Source organism: Scomber scombrus, chromosome 10 (genome assembly GCF_963691925.1).
Source record: "Scomber scombrus chromosome 10, fScoSco1.1, whole genome shotgun sequence".
NCBI lineage: Eukaryota > Metazoa > Chordata > Actinopteri > Scombriformes > Scombridae > Scomber > Scomber scombrus.
The window spans coordinates 6,933,815-6,947,984 of NC_084979.1; the positions used below are offsets into that span (position 1 = coordinate 6,933,815).

The 14,170-nt window shown below is 39.1% G+C and overlaps 1 protein-coding gene across 2 annotated transcripts in view; it reads right to left on the reverse strand.

The window, feature by feature from the left end:
* Positions 1 to 2,543: 2,543 nt before the first annotated feature.
* The window catches only part of LOC133988239 (vitamin D3 receptor A), a 78,629-nt gene continuing 67,002 nt past the window's right edge, over positions 2,544 to 14,170 (reverse strand). For both annotated transcript variants that reach the window (XM_062427814.1, XM_062427815.1), the window contains 3 exons: positions 11,393 to 11,544; positions 10,617 to 10,733; positions 2,544 to 9,606 (listed from right to left, as the gene is read on the reverse strand). In XM_062427814.1, coding sequence (XP_062283798.1) covers positions 9,353 to 9,606; positions 10,617 to 10,733; positions 11,393 to 11,544 — 523 coding nt within the window. In that variant the 3' untranslated portion in view covers positions 2,544 to 9,352. The remainder of the gene's footprint in view (positions 9,607 to 10,616; positions 10,734 to 11,392; positions 11,545 to 14,170) is intronic.

The window sequence follows — 14,170 nt, forward strand, 5'->3', positions numbered from 1 at the left end:
TCTGCTGGGTATTCTTAGTAGATTAAATCTGTAAACCTCTTTTTAAGAAGTTTCATTGGACTGTTGCATCATGGCAAATAGAAAGGGTTTAACTTGATAACAGTTGAGCTGCAGCTGGTTTAATTAAGTTAACCGGATTCATTTATGACCTCCTATTCTTTGATCTAAACCACGCAGGCTTTACAAGAGCCAACTGTCACTGCCAAATCAACCGAGGGGAATGAATAAGTGCTAGAATCGAATAAAAGAACAACCAGCAGAACGTCATACACCTCCCACGAGCAAACTACTGTTGACTCATAAAACCAATACAAAAACTGAAGAAACTAACAAATGTGTGGATATGAAGAGAGGAAAAAACAGCTACTGAAACTCAATGAAACTGTCTTAACATCAGCAATACAAAGACAGATCGTCCTGCATTAAAACCCCTGATATTGTCCCAAAATAAGGCTGTGGGTTCTAGGCACACCAAGGTACAAACTGAGCTGAGCAATATGTGCATTTATGTTTTTTCTTTTTTCTTTTTTGTAAATACATGAAACCTTCTGTATGCACTGGATGAATTAATATTCGATGTATGTCTATCCACCTGGCTAGTCCAGGTCTTACTATAGAGATTAGAGAGTTTATTTTTTATATTTAAAGAAAAGCAAAATGATGACAAGAAATCATGTTTTTTTTTTTTTAGACGTCACACGTTTTGCAGAGCATTTAGAGACAAAAACACAAGTGCATCATTGGCAAAAACTGCTGGTGAGGGAGAGAGACGTGCACACAAGTGTGCGTTGTGTATGTGTGTGTGTCCATCTGAGTGTGTGTGCTGTGTTCAGTCAGTCAGTCAGTATGAGTGTATGAGTGTGTGTTTGTGTGTTCGTCTGTGAGTGCGGTTGTTTAAGTTCATGTGTGTATGAGCAAGCGCATATTTAAAGAGGTAGCAGAGAAATGCAGTCAGAGCAACAGATGACAAACTGTCTTGAATGACAACCATCCATCTGTGGCAATGGTAGAGAAGCTGACGTTCTACCTAAGTGCTCTAATCAGGTTCAAACACGGGCAACCATATTTCAGTATAAGCATCGGACCTCCGCTGAGGTCACCGAGACTTACTCAATAATCTAATATTCAATATTTAGTCTGTTTTCATTTCATTTTTCAGGATGCAGATCAAGTGTAAAAATGTATTCAATGCGAGCTTCCTAATATTCATATCTAAGGGCTTTTTGTGCCATCAATTAATTGACAAATTGGGTCTCGCTTTTTTTTTTTTTCATTCTTTTCCCAAAGCCCATGCCACAAATAAAATATCGAGGCAGTTAATTATATATCAAAGCATTTTCAATGTTGAATATATCCGTAGCTACTGACAATTATTTGAGTTGCCCGAGATCTTTCATCAACGGCAGCTGATTTTAATATAAATGAACCTTCGAAGAGCGTTTACTTCCACATGCTGCGAGCTGAGATGTGATTCATTTGTCTCTATGATACAAGAGTGACACATCACAAAAAAAGGCTTGGTGTATCATTCACAGCATATAAATTGAAGGCCTGGTTTCCTGAAAGCTGAGTGCGAGCAGCAAATAAAATAAAACAAAACAAAACCAAAAAAAAGGAGTCAGATCCAGAGTTAGAAGAAGGCTGAGTGCTGAGGTTGGGTTGGAGCAGGTGTGTGAGACTTGCTTGGCTACTGAGCAGAAAGATTGACACACTATTTGTTTCTAGGATATCTAAAAAATGGGATCCCAATGTTACAACCCTTTTGAGGAAAAAGCTACAACTAGAGACGAAATGCACAGGAAACCTGCGATGCGAAAGAGAAGCCGACTTAGAGACTCATGGTGTTAGGTGTTAAAACCAGGCCACAGCCACTACTTTTTTTTTTTTTTTTTTTTTTTACATTTTGGATGTCAGAAAAAGAGTGGTTATCAAATTCTAACTACCACTCCCTTTTATCTGAGTCAGTATGAATCAATGCAGAAACCTCCATCCCTTATCTTTGGACACGTGTGTGAAGCAGAAAGTGTTGGCAGGGGCCTCGACATCCAGAGATTACTCGTCTGAGTACACTTTCAAACCAGAGGAAAAAATTGGCAGTTTGTCCCATCAGACAACACACAACAAAAAAACCAAAAAAACAACCCACGTCTTCTGGCCAAATCTTGAGGCGGTTTACTACGTAACCACCTGTCGTTAAGTAGCTCTACAGTTTTTGAAGGCGTCGCTAAACTCGAGGAGGAGCGGCCTTAAGTACGACCGCACGACCTCCAGATTTGCAGATTCTCTTCATGCATCATTTGCCTCTGAAGTGTGCGTTGATGGTTAGATGCACATCTAATCTACATCGCCTCTAAGCCTTTAAGCCTGTATACTATGTTCACAATGCAGACCCTCGGGTTCAATTCCAAATTGCTGACCACATGTGAAATTGTTAGATTATTTCTATTCAAAGACGCTCTGAATTAGCCAGATCCCTAAACTCAAGCAAACAAGTCATGTTAAGCTTTAAACTGCTTGTTTTTCTTTTTTTTCCTTGAGTTAACTTCTTTTTTCTTTTTTTTTACCACTGTCTCTTTTGGTCCACTTTTCTTTTTCTTTCTTTTTTCTTTTTAAGTATGCTTAGATACAGATGTTGCTTTGTCAGCTTATTTTGTTTGACTGGTGCAACCCTTCAATTATTTAGTCGTTTTTCTTGCTTTGCTATTTAAATGAAACTCAGTATTTTGAAATAAGCATCATTACTTTTGAGAGTTAGATGAGGAGCATGTATGTTAAATATGAAGATACAGCCAGGAGACCGCGGTTAGCTTAGCATAAAAACTGGAGAAAAACAGCTAGCGTGGCTCTAAAACGAAAAATACTCTTTTAAGCACCTGTACACCTCACTAATTAACATATTATATTCTTGTTTAAACTGTAAAAAGCAAAAAACTAAGAGTAAAACCACCAAGTTATTGACCACATGTGAAATTACTGGATTATTTCTATTCTAGGACGCTCTGAATTAGCCAGATCCAGTCTGTTGTGCTTCAGAATGCTCATGTTTTTTCTTGGATAAACGTTTATTTATTTTTGTATTAATCCATTGTCTCTTTTGGTCCTCTCTCCACTTTTTCTTTTTCTCTCTTTTTTTAAATTTCTTTGTATCTACGCTAGATACAGATTTTGCTTTGTCAGCTTATTTGGTTTCACTGACTGCTGCAACCTTCAATTATTTTGTCATTTTTCTTTCTTTACTATTAAAAGGAAACTCAGTATTTTGGTGAAATAAGCTTATTGACTTTTGAGAACTAGATGAGAGGATCTTTACCATCTCTGTATGTTAAATATGAAGATACATCCAGGCGATGGTTAGCTTAGCATAAAACCTGGAGCCTGGGGGAAACAGTTAGCTTGTTTTTAGCATTTCTAAAACATAAAATCTGCTTTCCAGCATCTTTACAACTCACTAATTGCTACATTATCTTTCTTATTTCAATTGTAAAAAGCAAAAAACTAAGAGTAAAACCAACAAGTTGGGAGTTGCTGTTGTTTTTTTTCCAGTTTTTCTTTTTATGTTGCGGGCTAAGTGCTGGACAGTTTTTTTTTTTGCTAAGTTTTATTGACACTGTGAATGGCCAACTGTTAAGCTATTCCTTTTTTCCCTTTTCTGTAATAAAATGCTTCTTCCAGTTTTAAGTGCATCACAAAAATCACCCCAAACACCACGCTATTTAGATTTCTGGCTTTCCTTTTGTCCTGCATGCTACAGCTACCTCAATAATTGGATCCATTTGCACTCCCCGATCCATGTCGTCCAGATGGAAATTCAACAAATACTTAATGATGCTTTTAGCTGTTTAAAATAATTGGAAACTACTAGATTTGAGTTTGGGCATGTTTTCAGCTGCGATATGAACATAGTTTTACTTTATGCATGTGCACACTTCAGTGGTAAAGTGCTGCTAAAGAGGCCTCTGATTTACTGATTTAAGATTTGTAGGCTTATCTTGAAATTCGTTGAGGTAAAAATCATCCAGCATTTGAAAAAGAGAAAAAAAGGAATATACTGTACAAATACACAAAAAAAAGAAAGAAAACAAAACCCTTCTAAATTAGTGTTTAAAAAAAACTGATGCTTTATAATAAACACAATCATGCTGCGACAAAAAAAAAAAAAAAGAATTTATATATATATATATATATATGTGCGGAAGGGAGAGGTAGTATGTTTGGTTAAACGCAGCGCCAAAGCTTAGCGGCACGTCATCTGTTTGTAGAGACAGAGACAACAAAGAGACAGTACAGATAGAGAACAGAGAATGAGGCAGAGATGAGGATAAAGTGAGTAAAGCAGAAAAAATAAAGGAGAGAGATTGAGAGTGACAGTTAACATTTAGAAACATTGGGATCCACTCATATACTGACTGGTCTACTGGCAACAGGATTCTACTTGGACAACCTTCTTTATACGACAACTGGCAACTAGTTTCTGTATGTTTGAAGTTAAAACACTGCAAAGAGGTTGCTGAGGTGAGAGTTTGCTTGTAGTGTGTGTGTGTCTGTGAGTGTATTTTATGTCTTTTTTTTTTTTTTTGAGTTTATGTTTGGTTCCCTTAAAAGGCTATTGTGAAAAAAGTCATCCTGTAAATGATTGAGGTATCTGTTAAAAATGTTTTCCAGCTGAGTGAGGTTTCTGTAAGTAAGGCTACTGAGGTGGAGCTGCTGAAACCTGGGTTGACGAGGAGGAGGGGTCGAGGGCGTGTGAGACTGGGGGTCTTGTTCGGGTTGACGAGAGCGTTGAGCGCCAACGGTAAGTCGTCTTCACGCCCGAGAGAAACCCAGTTAAAACAACTGCTCTATTCGCTGTCAGAACCCTTTAAAAACCAAGCACAATCTCACCCCGTCACTCTGTTCTCCATTCCTTTTTAAAACAGATGATGTAGATGCTGATGTTGCATGTAAAAAGTCCACTGTTTTTTTTGTGTCTTTCAACTTTAACAAACGGTTAAAAATCTGATTTTTTTTTTTTAAAGAGCTGCGATGGGAGACAGAGTAGAGTGAGAAAAAGAGTAATGTCACACTTTGGGTTTTTTAGGAGGCGACATCTTGTCAGTCACTGCACACACTTGCCCTGTACGGCTCTACGTCTGCCTGTGGAAATGTGAAAAATACTTCCTTTCCTTTAAAGATCTTCTGTACAGATTCTACGCAGTCTTCCGGAGGTCCGATTCACGGGAAAAAAACAAAGAAAAGAAAGATTTCTCTGGGTCAAACGGGACAAAAAGGAGCCATTTCATTTCTGCATTGTCTTATTTTTTTCACAGTAAAGTGACACGTCCAATTCCACAGCAGCTGTCCCACTAAATCTCAGAATGCCATCAGCCCTTGGTGCACCACAGTTTTTTTTTTCTTTTTCTTCTTTTTCCGAAAGCAGAGCCAGACCGGCTGCTGAGTTAAAGCTATGAAGAGTAATCCTGCTGTAATTGGCTATTGTAGAAGAAGAAGTAGAAGTAGAAGAAGAGGCGGTTAGATGGTTGTTGGCTGATGAATGAAGAGGCACGCCCATGCTGTTACTGTGACCGTTTGCCATTGGCTAATTCCTGTGTCAGTCAGTTGAGGCAGTGTTAGTTCACGATCACTTCATTGTGTTTGACATCCTGCTTCTTGGCAAAGCAGATGTAGCTTTTTTTTTTTTTCTCTCTCTACACAGAGATCAGGGACTGCCTTTCCACTGACAAAAGAGTTTGCTCCGCTTGTGTTCCTTCCGCTCAGGTTACAGCTCCAGGTGTGACACAGCTGCACCGACGAGTCTTTTCTATTCCGTTAGAAAAAAGGGGAAGGAAAGTAGAACCGTGTCCCTTCCCCTGTCCACGTATATAAAGTGAAGCATACATGAGATTTAAAAAAAATTAAAATTAAAATAAAAGGGCTATTCCGCATTCACTTGCTTGAAATCAGGGTGACAAGGGGAAGGGGAGCTTATTCGTTTGCACTGGAAAAGCCTTCCAGGACTCCACTTTTGCTCATCTCTGCTTCATTAAAAATGATGTCCCAGCGCAGTAAGCCAAGCGCTAGCTAGACAGCGAACTCTGACACACATCAACATTGACAATCTTGAAAAGAACAAAATGAAAATAGAGAAAAAAAAGAAAAAAAACAACAACAGATTTTCACCAAAATGAAAATATTATGGATATACTGTATAATTGTCAAAAGCTTATCGATTGACTTACTATGAGAGAGAGAGAGATAGAGAGAGAGAGAGATAGGGAGAGAGAGAGAGAGAAAAGACGTACATCCATAAGCTTGGAATGGAAAGAGAGGACACTTCCTGGTGTTAAACATACTGAGTTGTTGGGGGCGCTGAAAAACAGCCGCCAGGGAGTCGAGGATGTTCGCACTGGTGTTTTTTTCCCCTTTCTTTTAATGTGTAGATCGTGCATGAGACTCAAGCCGGTTGGAATGCTCAACACAACCACCACTGGGAATGTTCAGTGACATGAAGCCTTTGAAATTTTTTAAAACACATCAAATTTCTGAATCCCATCTCTGCACTAATAAATGTTTGTTTCGATAAATAGCCTCATCCAAAAACAGGGGTAGGGCACCAATGCTGGCCCGTTTAATAGGTGTTATATTGGCCAGTAAAAACACCTGGAATCAGGATTTTGTTGTCATCAAATTGGGGAAAAAATTTGAATTTGCCAAATACTGGGAACCAAAACTTTCAGCCAAAAAATATCAGCTTTCAAAAAAGCCGAGCTGGCCAAACCTGATTCCTTCTCTTACACAACTCAGTCATGTGAACTCGACCAGGATTGCAAACTCTTTCCATTCTACTTGAATACAACATAAGAGTCCATCTCCTAATTTGCATATAGTGCTGCATCTCCAGAGCATCTTGCCGTCAACATTTGAATTCTCTTAGTATTTTGCCTACATTAACCTCTAACTATGTACAGACTTAGCAAGTGGTATTTACAAAGTTTGTCCACAAGGGGGTGATCCAGGCCTGCGTGAGGGGGTGAGCATGCACTGTGTCGACAGAAAAAAGTGATATGATATGTAGTGATGTTGGAAAAGTAACATCCTAAACCTCGCTTATGTGGCTGGTGTTGAAATGATATAAATGTGATAAAAAGGTATGAGGCTTGAGTTTTAGATTTAATATAAAAAAGTTCTTTCTCATGTTTTTAGCATTCTTCCCCGCTGTTCAGAGCATCTGAAGGATTTCATACCAAAAAAAACAAAACACTATAGGCTATATATTGTTTATCTATATTGCTACCATCTGTAGAATATTCACTTTGCCCTGAAAAAAACCTTAAGGCTGATAAAAATCAATCTTTTTTTTTGTTATTTTTTAAACACAGCGATGACTGTCTTTCAAAATGTAGCCATTTCATGGGTATGTTAACTTTAATGATGATCTCTAATGGATTGTACGATCATGCAAACTGTTTCATAAGAGGAGTTTTTAAGGAGTTTTAATAGGAATGAAAATCTTGTAGTAATTGTTATTTCAAAAAGTTTCACTTTTAGCTTACTTATACTGTTACTGTATTAAGTATGATTAGAAATCACAGTGATGCCTAGAGCTTCAAAAACAATCTCCGTCTTATGATTGTAAGCTTACGCCACACACACCATGAACACCAAGTACACAATATCATCAGACAAACGTTTCCCTGAGGCAACAGCAGGTAGTTGGCTTCTGTCCAACTATCTAGCTCTAACTGTCTTAGCAGCAATCTAACCAGCCAAACAAATATTTTAGATAATCACTATCCACGAAACATGACGATGTGTTTGCTTATGTCAGTCTACAAGCTTCACAGGTCCAAAAAACGAGAAAATCCAACAGAGAAGTGCTTCCCTGCACTAAACCCTCAGTCAGAGCCTGTACACACACCCCCTTGTGGTCCATCAATATTCTCATATACTGTACACACATCACAAAAATACAAGGACTCCTCACACACTTCTCAGCGCTTTCTTCTGTGTGTGTGTGTGTGGGTGTGTGTGTGCATCTGTCTTTTAAAAGATGACACATACACGTTAACACACACACACACCCACACACACACACACAACTGAGGAGGGACCTTCAAATCCTCTACATTATACAACACTCAGAACTATTTGCTTCCATGGAAGCAACCATGTTTCGCTCTCTTAAATATATATATATATATATATATATATATATATATATATATATATATATATATATATAAATGTGTGTGTGTGTGTATATATATATATATATATCTGTATATATATATATATATATATGTATATATATATATGTATATATATATATCAGCTTATACGTATCATTTAATATTCATATAGCATTATACATACATTCTTGATTCATGAAATACCCTTTTGTCATGTGAACAAATAAGGAATTTCAACTGTAGCAACTGTCTCCGTCCATCCAACCTCCTTTTCTCACTCCAGAGGTATTTCTTCCCACTATTCGCATACTGAAACGTTTCCTACTTTAAACTTGCTTTCCTCACTTCAGCTAACCATCTGACACCTCTCCTTGATCATACAGATACAGAGAGCTGAGCAGGACAACACACCTGCTAGACTCTGATCTTAAAGAAGTACTTTTAAACCAGTAAGCCAAGTATTTCAATTACATTATTGTAAGCTTAGCCATGTTGATGTTAAATATATTTGGATATCTTTGCTGTCAACAAACTGTAAAATCAACGATAGCTTATAGCTATTTAACACTAACGAAGTAGCTGTACCTCACAAGTGCCAGTATTGTTAATAACTGTAAATCTGTGTATCTATTCCAATCTGACATTGCAATGATGTGAACATGGAGTAATGTAATAAGGACGATGATAAAAAAAGGGATGTGGCTGTCACATCCGTCCGTCACGCTGGGAAAACAATGTAAGGAATCTAGCAGTGATGCCCGGTAAGGTGGTGATGAGAAGTTTGTGGATGTGGAGAGATCCGCCTGTTCCAGATGTCAATGAGTCAGGATATCTGCTTGATATAATGAAATGTAACACGCTACTGTGTTTGCAAATCCAGCGGTCAAAATATATATATCTTGTTATCCAAGTGCCGCAGAAATCCACAGCATATTCAGGTGTCATATCCATAAATCCAGAGGTCCAGGCATCTGACTCTTGCTTGGAGGTGAGGAGGAAGAGAAGGAGTATGGCAGATGACAAAGAGGTGAAGGTTACTGTCTAGCTATTTCATAATCCATCTTTCTCCCACATGTCCAGGGTTGTATCAAGGCCGGGGGTTTTCTGGGGGGAAAGGCGGTACGGGTTGGTTAATCATCTTGTGTGTGTTGAGTGTGTGTACGTGTGCACACGCGCCTCCGTCTCTGCTATGACACCTCGCTGCCGAACACTTCCAGCACCAGCGGGGTGAGCTGCATGCTGTGCTCCGGCTGGAAGGAGAGCGAGCGGTACTGCTTGGAGTGCTCCTCGTTCAGGCTGCGCAGGTCGGCCAGCTTCTGGATCATCTTGGCGTAGAGGAGGCGTCCGCCCGGATGGTTGACTCGGATGTAGGCCTGCAGCGCCTCCGACAGACGGTCCTGAAGCTGCTCGATGCGGGCGTGGTCTTGGACGCCGGGACGATCTGTCATTGTAGGGCCGGATGAGATGGAGGGTAGGGTGGAGGCAGGAAACGGAGGACCATTATCAGTGAGGTCACAGAGTAGAAAAGGGTGAGGTTGAGATGGGGAGGTGAACGGATGGAGAGAGAAAGAGAATGTCAGTCAGAGAAAGATATATATATATATATATATATATATATTTACGATATATAATTGTGGTGTATGAACAATCACCTTCTTTTACTCCAACTCTTACTCCCTCAAGTCATAAAAGAAGGTGATTCATCAGCTACACTATGATAATAAATAAGGTTACATAACATGTGCTTTATCACACCCGTATTGACTTGTAATATATTTTTATATTTTATATATATTTTTTTAGAGTTTTTAAGGTTTTAAGAACACAAATAAGCACTTTGACATTGTTTTGAGTTTTCACTGTATGTCCACTGGCCTGGAACACACCACAAATATTAGTTTATGATAGCACAGAGTGTCAGTGTTTGAGGGGTAAAGGTCACATGTTGTTGGGACACTCTGAGCTTTACAGTACTGTCAGCAAATGACTGACAGTGTTAAGCAAAAACAAAAAGATACGCCTGACATGTTATGTATTCCGGATGATTACTCTGAGCCAACAGGTTTCCCCACATGCTTTGGGAGATTTAAATAGGGGGCATAAGTGTACTTTTCATACCTAAGACAGCTTCTGAACAAAATATAGTACCAAGTAGTATTTTGTTTGCATGTTATGATTTGGTTTTGAGACTGATTCACATTGTTTAAGCTAGGTTGAAATGGGTACAGACACCAGTGCTTCAGTTGATGGTGTTTTTTGTAAAATAATCTCTTACTCTCTTAATCTCTTAATCTCTTAGTAACTTTTCATTTCATTATCTTCAAAAATGTTTATAACTAGACAGAATCATGGAATAATGTTCCTAGGTACAGTCTGGCCTCATTGTGATCATGTTTATCATCATCACTGAAAGCTCACAAACTGAAGACGAGACTGAGATGCAGCGTTTACCTGGGGAGAGCAGGCAGATGGCCATGAGCAGTACGTGTTCTTCCTCGTGCAGGTTGAGTTTCTTGAGACCAACCTGGAACTTCACCAGTGGCTCCAGCAGCTCCAAAGTGTGACCAGCTACATAGGCATAGACATAGACAGAAAGGCACTGTTAAACACATTGCACACATTTTCCTGTATTTACGCTACACTTTATAAACGAAAAATGCACTTTATACAGCGACGGGCTTGAAAAATTGTTTCTCTCCGCGTGTATTTATGCACTGCGGACAGAGAGCATTACTTCCTGTCCTGCACGTGCGAGCGAATAAGAACTGGATGTTTGTTTGTGGCTGCTTTATTGCCTCCATGAAAATACCTGACGTTGAAACCTCATAGTAATGTGCAAGTGTGCGTAGAAAAGCAGTGTGTGGGTGATCCTTGTTATATATACTGGTGAGGGAAAAAAAAAAAAAAATCACAGCTGTGTCATCAGCTGCCTTGTGTGTCCCTGTATGTATGTGTGTTTGTGTGTGTGTACGCGCTTATGTTCACAGTCACTTTTTATTGTCGTGGCACTTTAAATTTAATGGAAACTTCCAGAGCATCGTGTACGCTTGGGAGACGGGGAGCGTGTGAATTGAGAGCATGTGTAATCAATAAGCAAGGGCCTCTTAAGTGCTGTGTGTGTAGTCATGTGTACCAGAGTCTGCTCATGTGTTAATGCGTAGGAGTTAAAAACACATGACATCGAGCCACCAATCGTGTATTTATTATAGTTCAGAGATGCAACCGACCCTTTGTAACGTCATTGATGCAGTATTTGAAGTCAGGTCCTCCGCAGCTCCAGGACATGTCCTCCAGACTGAACGACTGGTTGGAACGCAGCATGATGATCTCGATGGCGCTCGACTTCAGCAGGGCGATCTGATCTTCTGCTGTCAGCTCTCTGGAACACACATGCAGTCAGAGTATGAGATACAAGAGCAAAGCAGATGGACGCTAAAGAAAAATGAGAGTTCCAAAAAAGGAGAGTCTGTGCTAACTTTTGAAATCGATCTTGACTGGTCGCGCATATGATGGTGGGTGTGTGTCGTTGGCTCGCTACGGCAAATGTCTGTCAAGTTGTCTCCCTTGGCTGTGTGTGGCAAGTAAACACAATCTGCAAAAACACTCAGCGGCTGAAGTGGTGCAAAATAAGTGGGATGAAAATTCACTCGACACACCGGTAAAATGACCACTCCAGATAAAATGTCCCGTCCCCCCCACACCCCCAGAACATTCTCATTCTCGACACACACACACACCACATTGTTCCATCCTACAACCAGATCCATTTAACAGATAACAGGTATTTATTTGTCAGAAAGTTCTACTTACCCACCTACACATGCAAATGTGTGTGTGTGCCTGTGTGTTTGCGTGTGTGCGTGCGTGCGTGAGGTTGGCTGATAAGCGCAGTGTGCACAATGAATGTATTATTTGGTTACTGTGGCAACAGAGTTTCCAACCCCGGGCTTTGTGTGGCCACAAAAGCGGGCACACAAACACACACTCACACACAATGCATGTAGACATCGCGTGTCTTCAGCAAACCCTTCGTCACAACACTCAAGACCCCTATGTTACATCAAAGAAGTGAAAGAAGTGGCGGCAACTTAAACCAAAAGTCTCATTTCAAGCACTTATCCACTTGTTTGATCTTGATCATTTCGTAGCTGTTGTGCTAAACAGAGTGTTGTATCAATCATGATTACAGCAGTGTTCTTCCGGGGGGTGGGGGGGGGGGGGGATCGTTCATATAGCTTGAATGACTGGAGTGTTACAACATGTGACTTACAGATGGAAAATAGTAGTAGTAGTAAAGTTTTCCAATCACTAGAAACTAGATAGGAGCAGTGTTGACAATTTTCTGTGAGCAAAATTTTGGTGATGCCAAGGTCTGAATCTCCTGCTGAAAAGGCTGCTGAATCAAGAAATGTCCACAGCTTCTATTCACAGAGAAAGTAAGGTGAAAATCAATTGAACATAAAGCTTCAAGGATACCATGGAGAATGGACATCATGTCTCAGTTTATCTAAAGCTTCTAGTTAATGCTTAGATGTGTATAAAGGCTCCAGGTTGTCATGTTTTTAGAGTCTATTCTAGAAAAACAACGAAATCTCAGACTTTCATATTCCCGTAGAAAAACGACACACACCACCCGAGACTCGCCTCTAAATATTTGAACAATATACCCATGACGCTCTGCAACAAGGCCAGCAGGAGGAATAAATGTATACAAATATAAAGCGGTCTGCACATCAACAGTTAATATGCATTTTCATTTCTGTGTCTCAAAACATGAATCCAAATAACACATGTATACGTTACGGCCATATGGCGGATATGTCTTCTCTATTCTTTTATTATGTGGTCTCTGTGTGTGCATACATTTAGGAACTTATTTCTCAGCCCGCTCAGCGTGTGATTATGAAGCTACAGCCTGTTCCTGCTTATTCTTGGAAGAGCTTGTTTGTTTGGGAGTGATAATAGCATCTCGCCTCACCTAATAACGTCCAGCGTACACGTAGGCAGCGAAGGCAGCAAATCAATGTGCCCTGCGTGTGGGCGGGAGCTCGTTCAGGCAGCTAGCCTTTATGTCTGTACGTGCTTCTGGTTGGACGCGACTACATTTTTGCCAGTCAACAAATCATTACTAGAACTCGGTGAAATGGCAGATAGCTGCAAGGGTAATACAGCTTACTATTCAACATGGCTACAATATTAGTTATGACACTAGAGGAATATAACATATATTGCAGCTCTTCCAAGGGAATCAAAGGTCTTTCCACTGACCTATAGGTACGAGTCAGTCTAAGTAGTCTGCTGTATGTCTATAAGTACACTAGCAGCAGACCATTAAAACTATTCATTACATTAAATTTGGAACTAACAATTATTATACTTTCCTTATCCATCAATCTGCAAAATATACTCTTGACTAATGGAGCAATCCTTTTGTCGGTAAAATGTAAGAAATTTGTGAAAAATGTCCATCACCAAAATGACAAGAGTTAAACATGACATAACGGTTTATAGTCTTTTTTATTGTATTTGTTTTGATGTTTTAAAATTTTGTGCTACTTTATTTTGTTATTTTATTATTATCATTATCATTCTGTATTTAAAAAAATCTTCTTATAGATTTTATTTAGTCTTTTTTAATCTCTTTAACCTAGTATTTAGTCTAGCTTTTATTAAACTTTGTTTATTATTTCATTTTACTTTTGTTTTGTCTTTTTCTCTTATTTTAACCTACTTTTAGTTCAGCTATTCTTAAATGTTTTCTCTTATTCCCCCCTTTTTTTCTTTTTTCTCTCATCTATTTTATTTTTTAAAATGTTCTTCATCATTCTTTATTTCTTATGTGTGTGTCGTTTTCAAATTGTTCTTTTTTTCTCCTCTTCCTTTTCTTTATGTTGGTCTACAATTGTTCCGTCTTATTATCCGCTTGTCAATCCACTATGAAGCACTTTGAACTATATTAACCTGTAATGAAAAGTGCTATATAAATAAAGTTTGATTGGTTGATA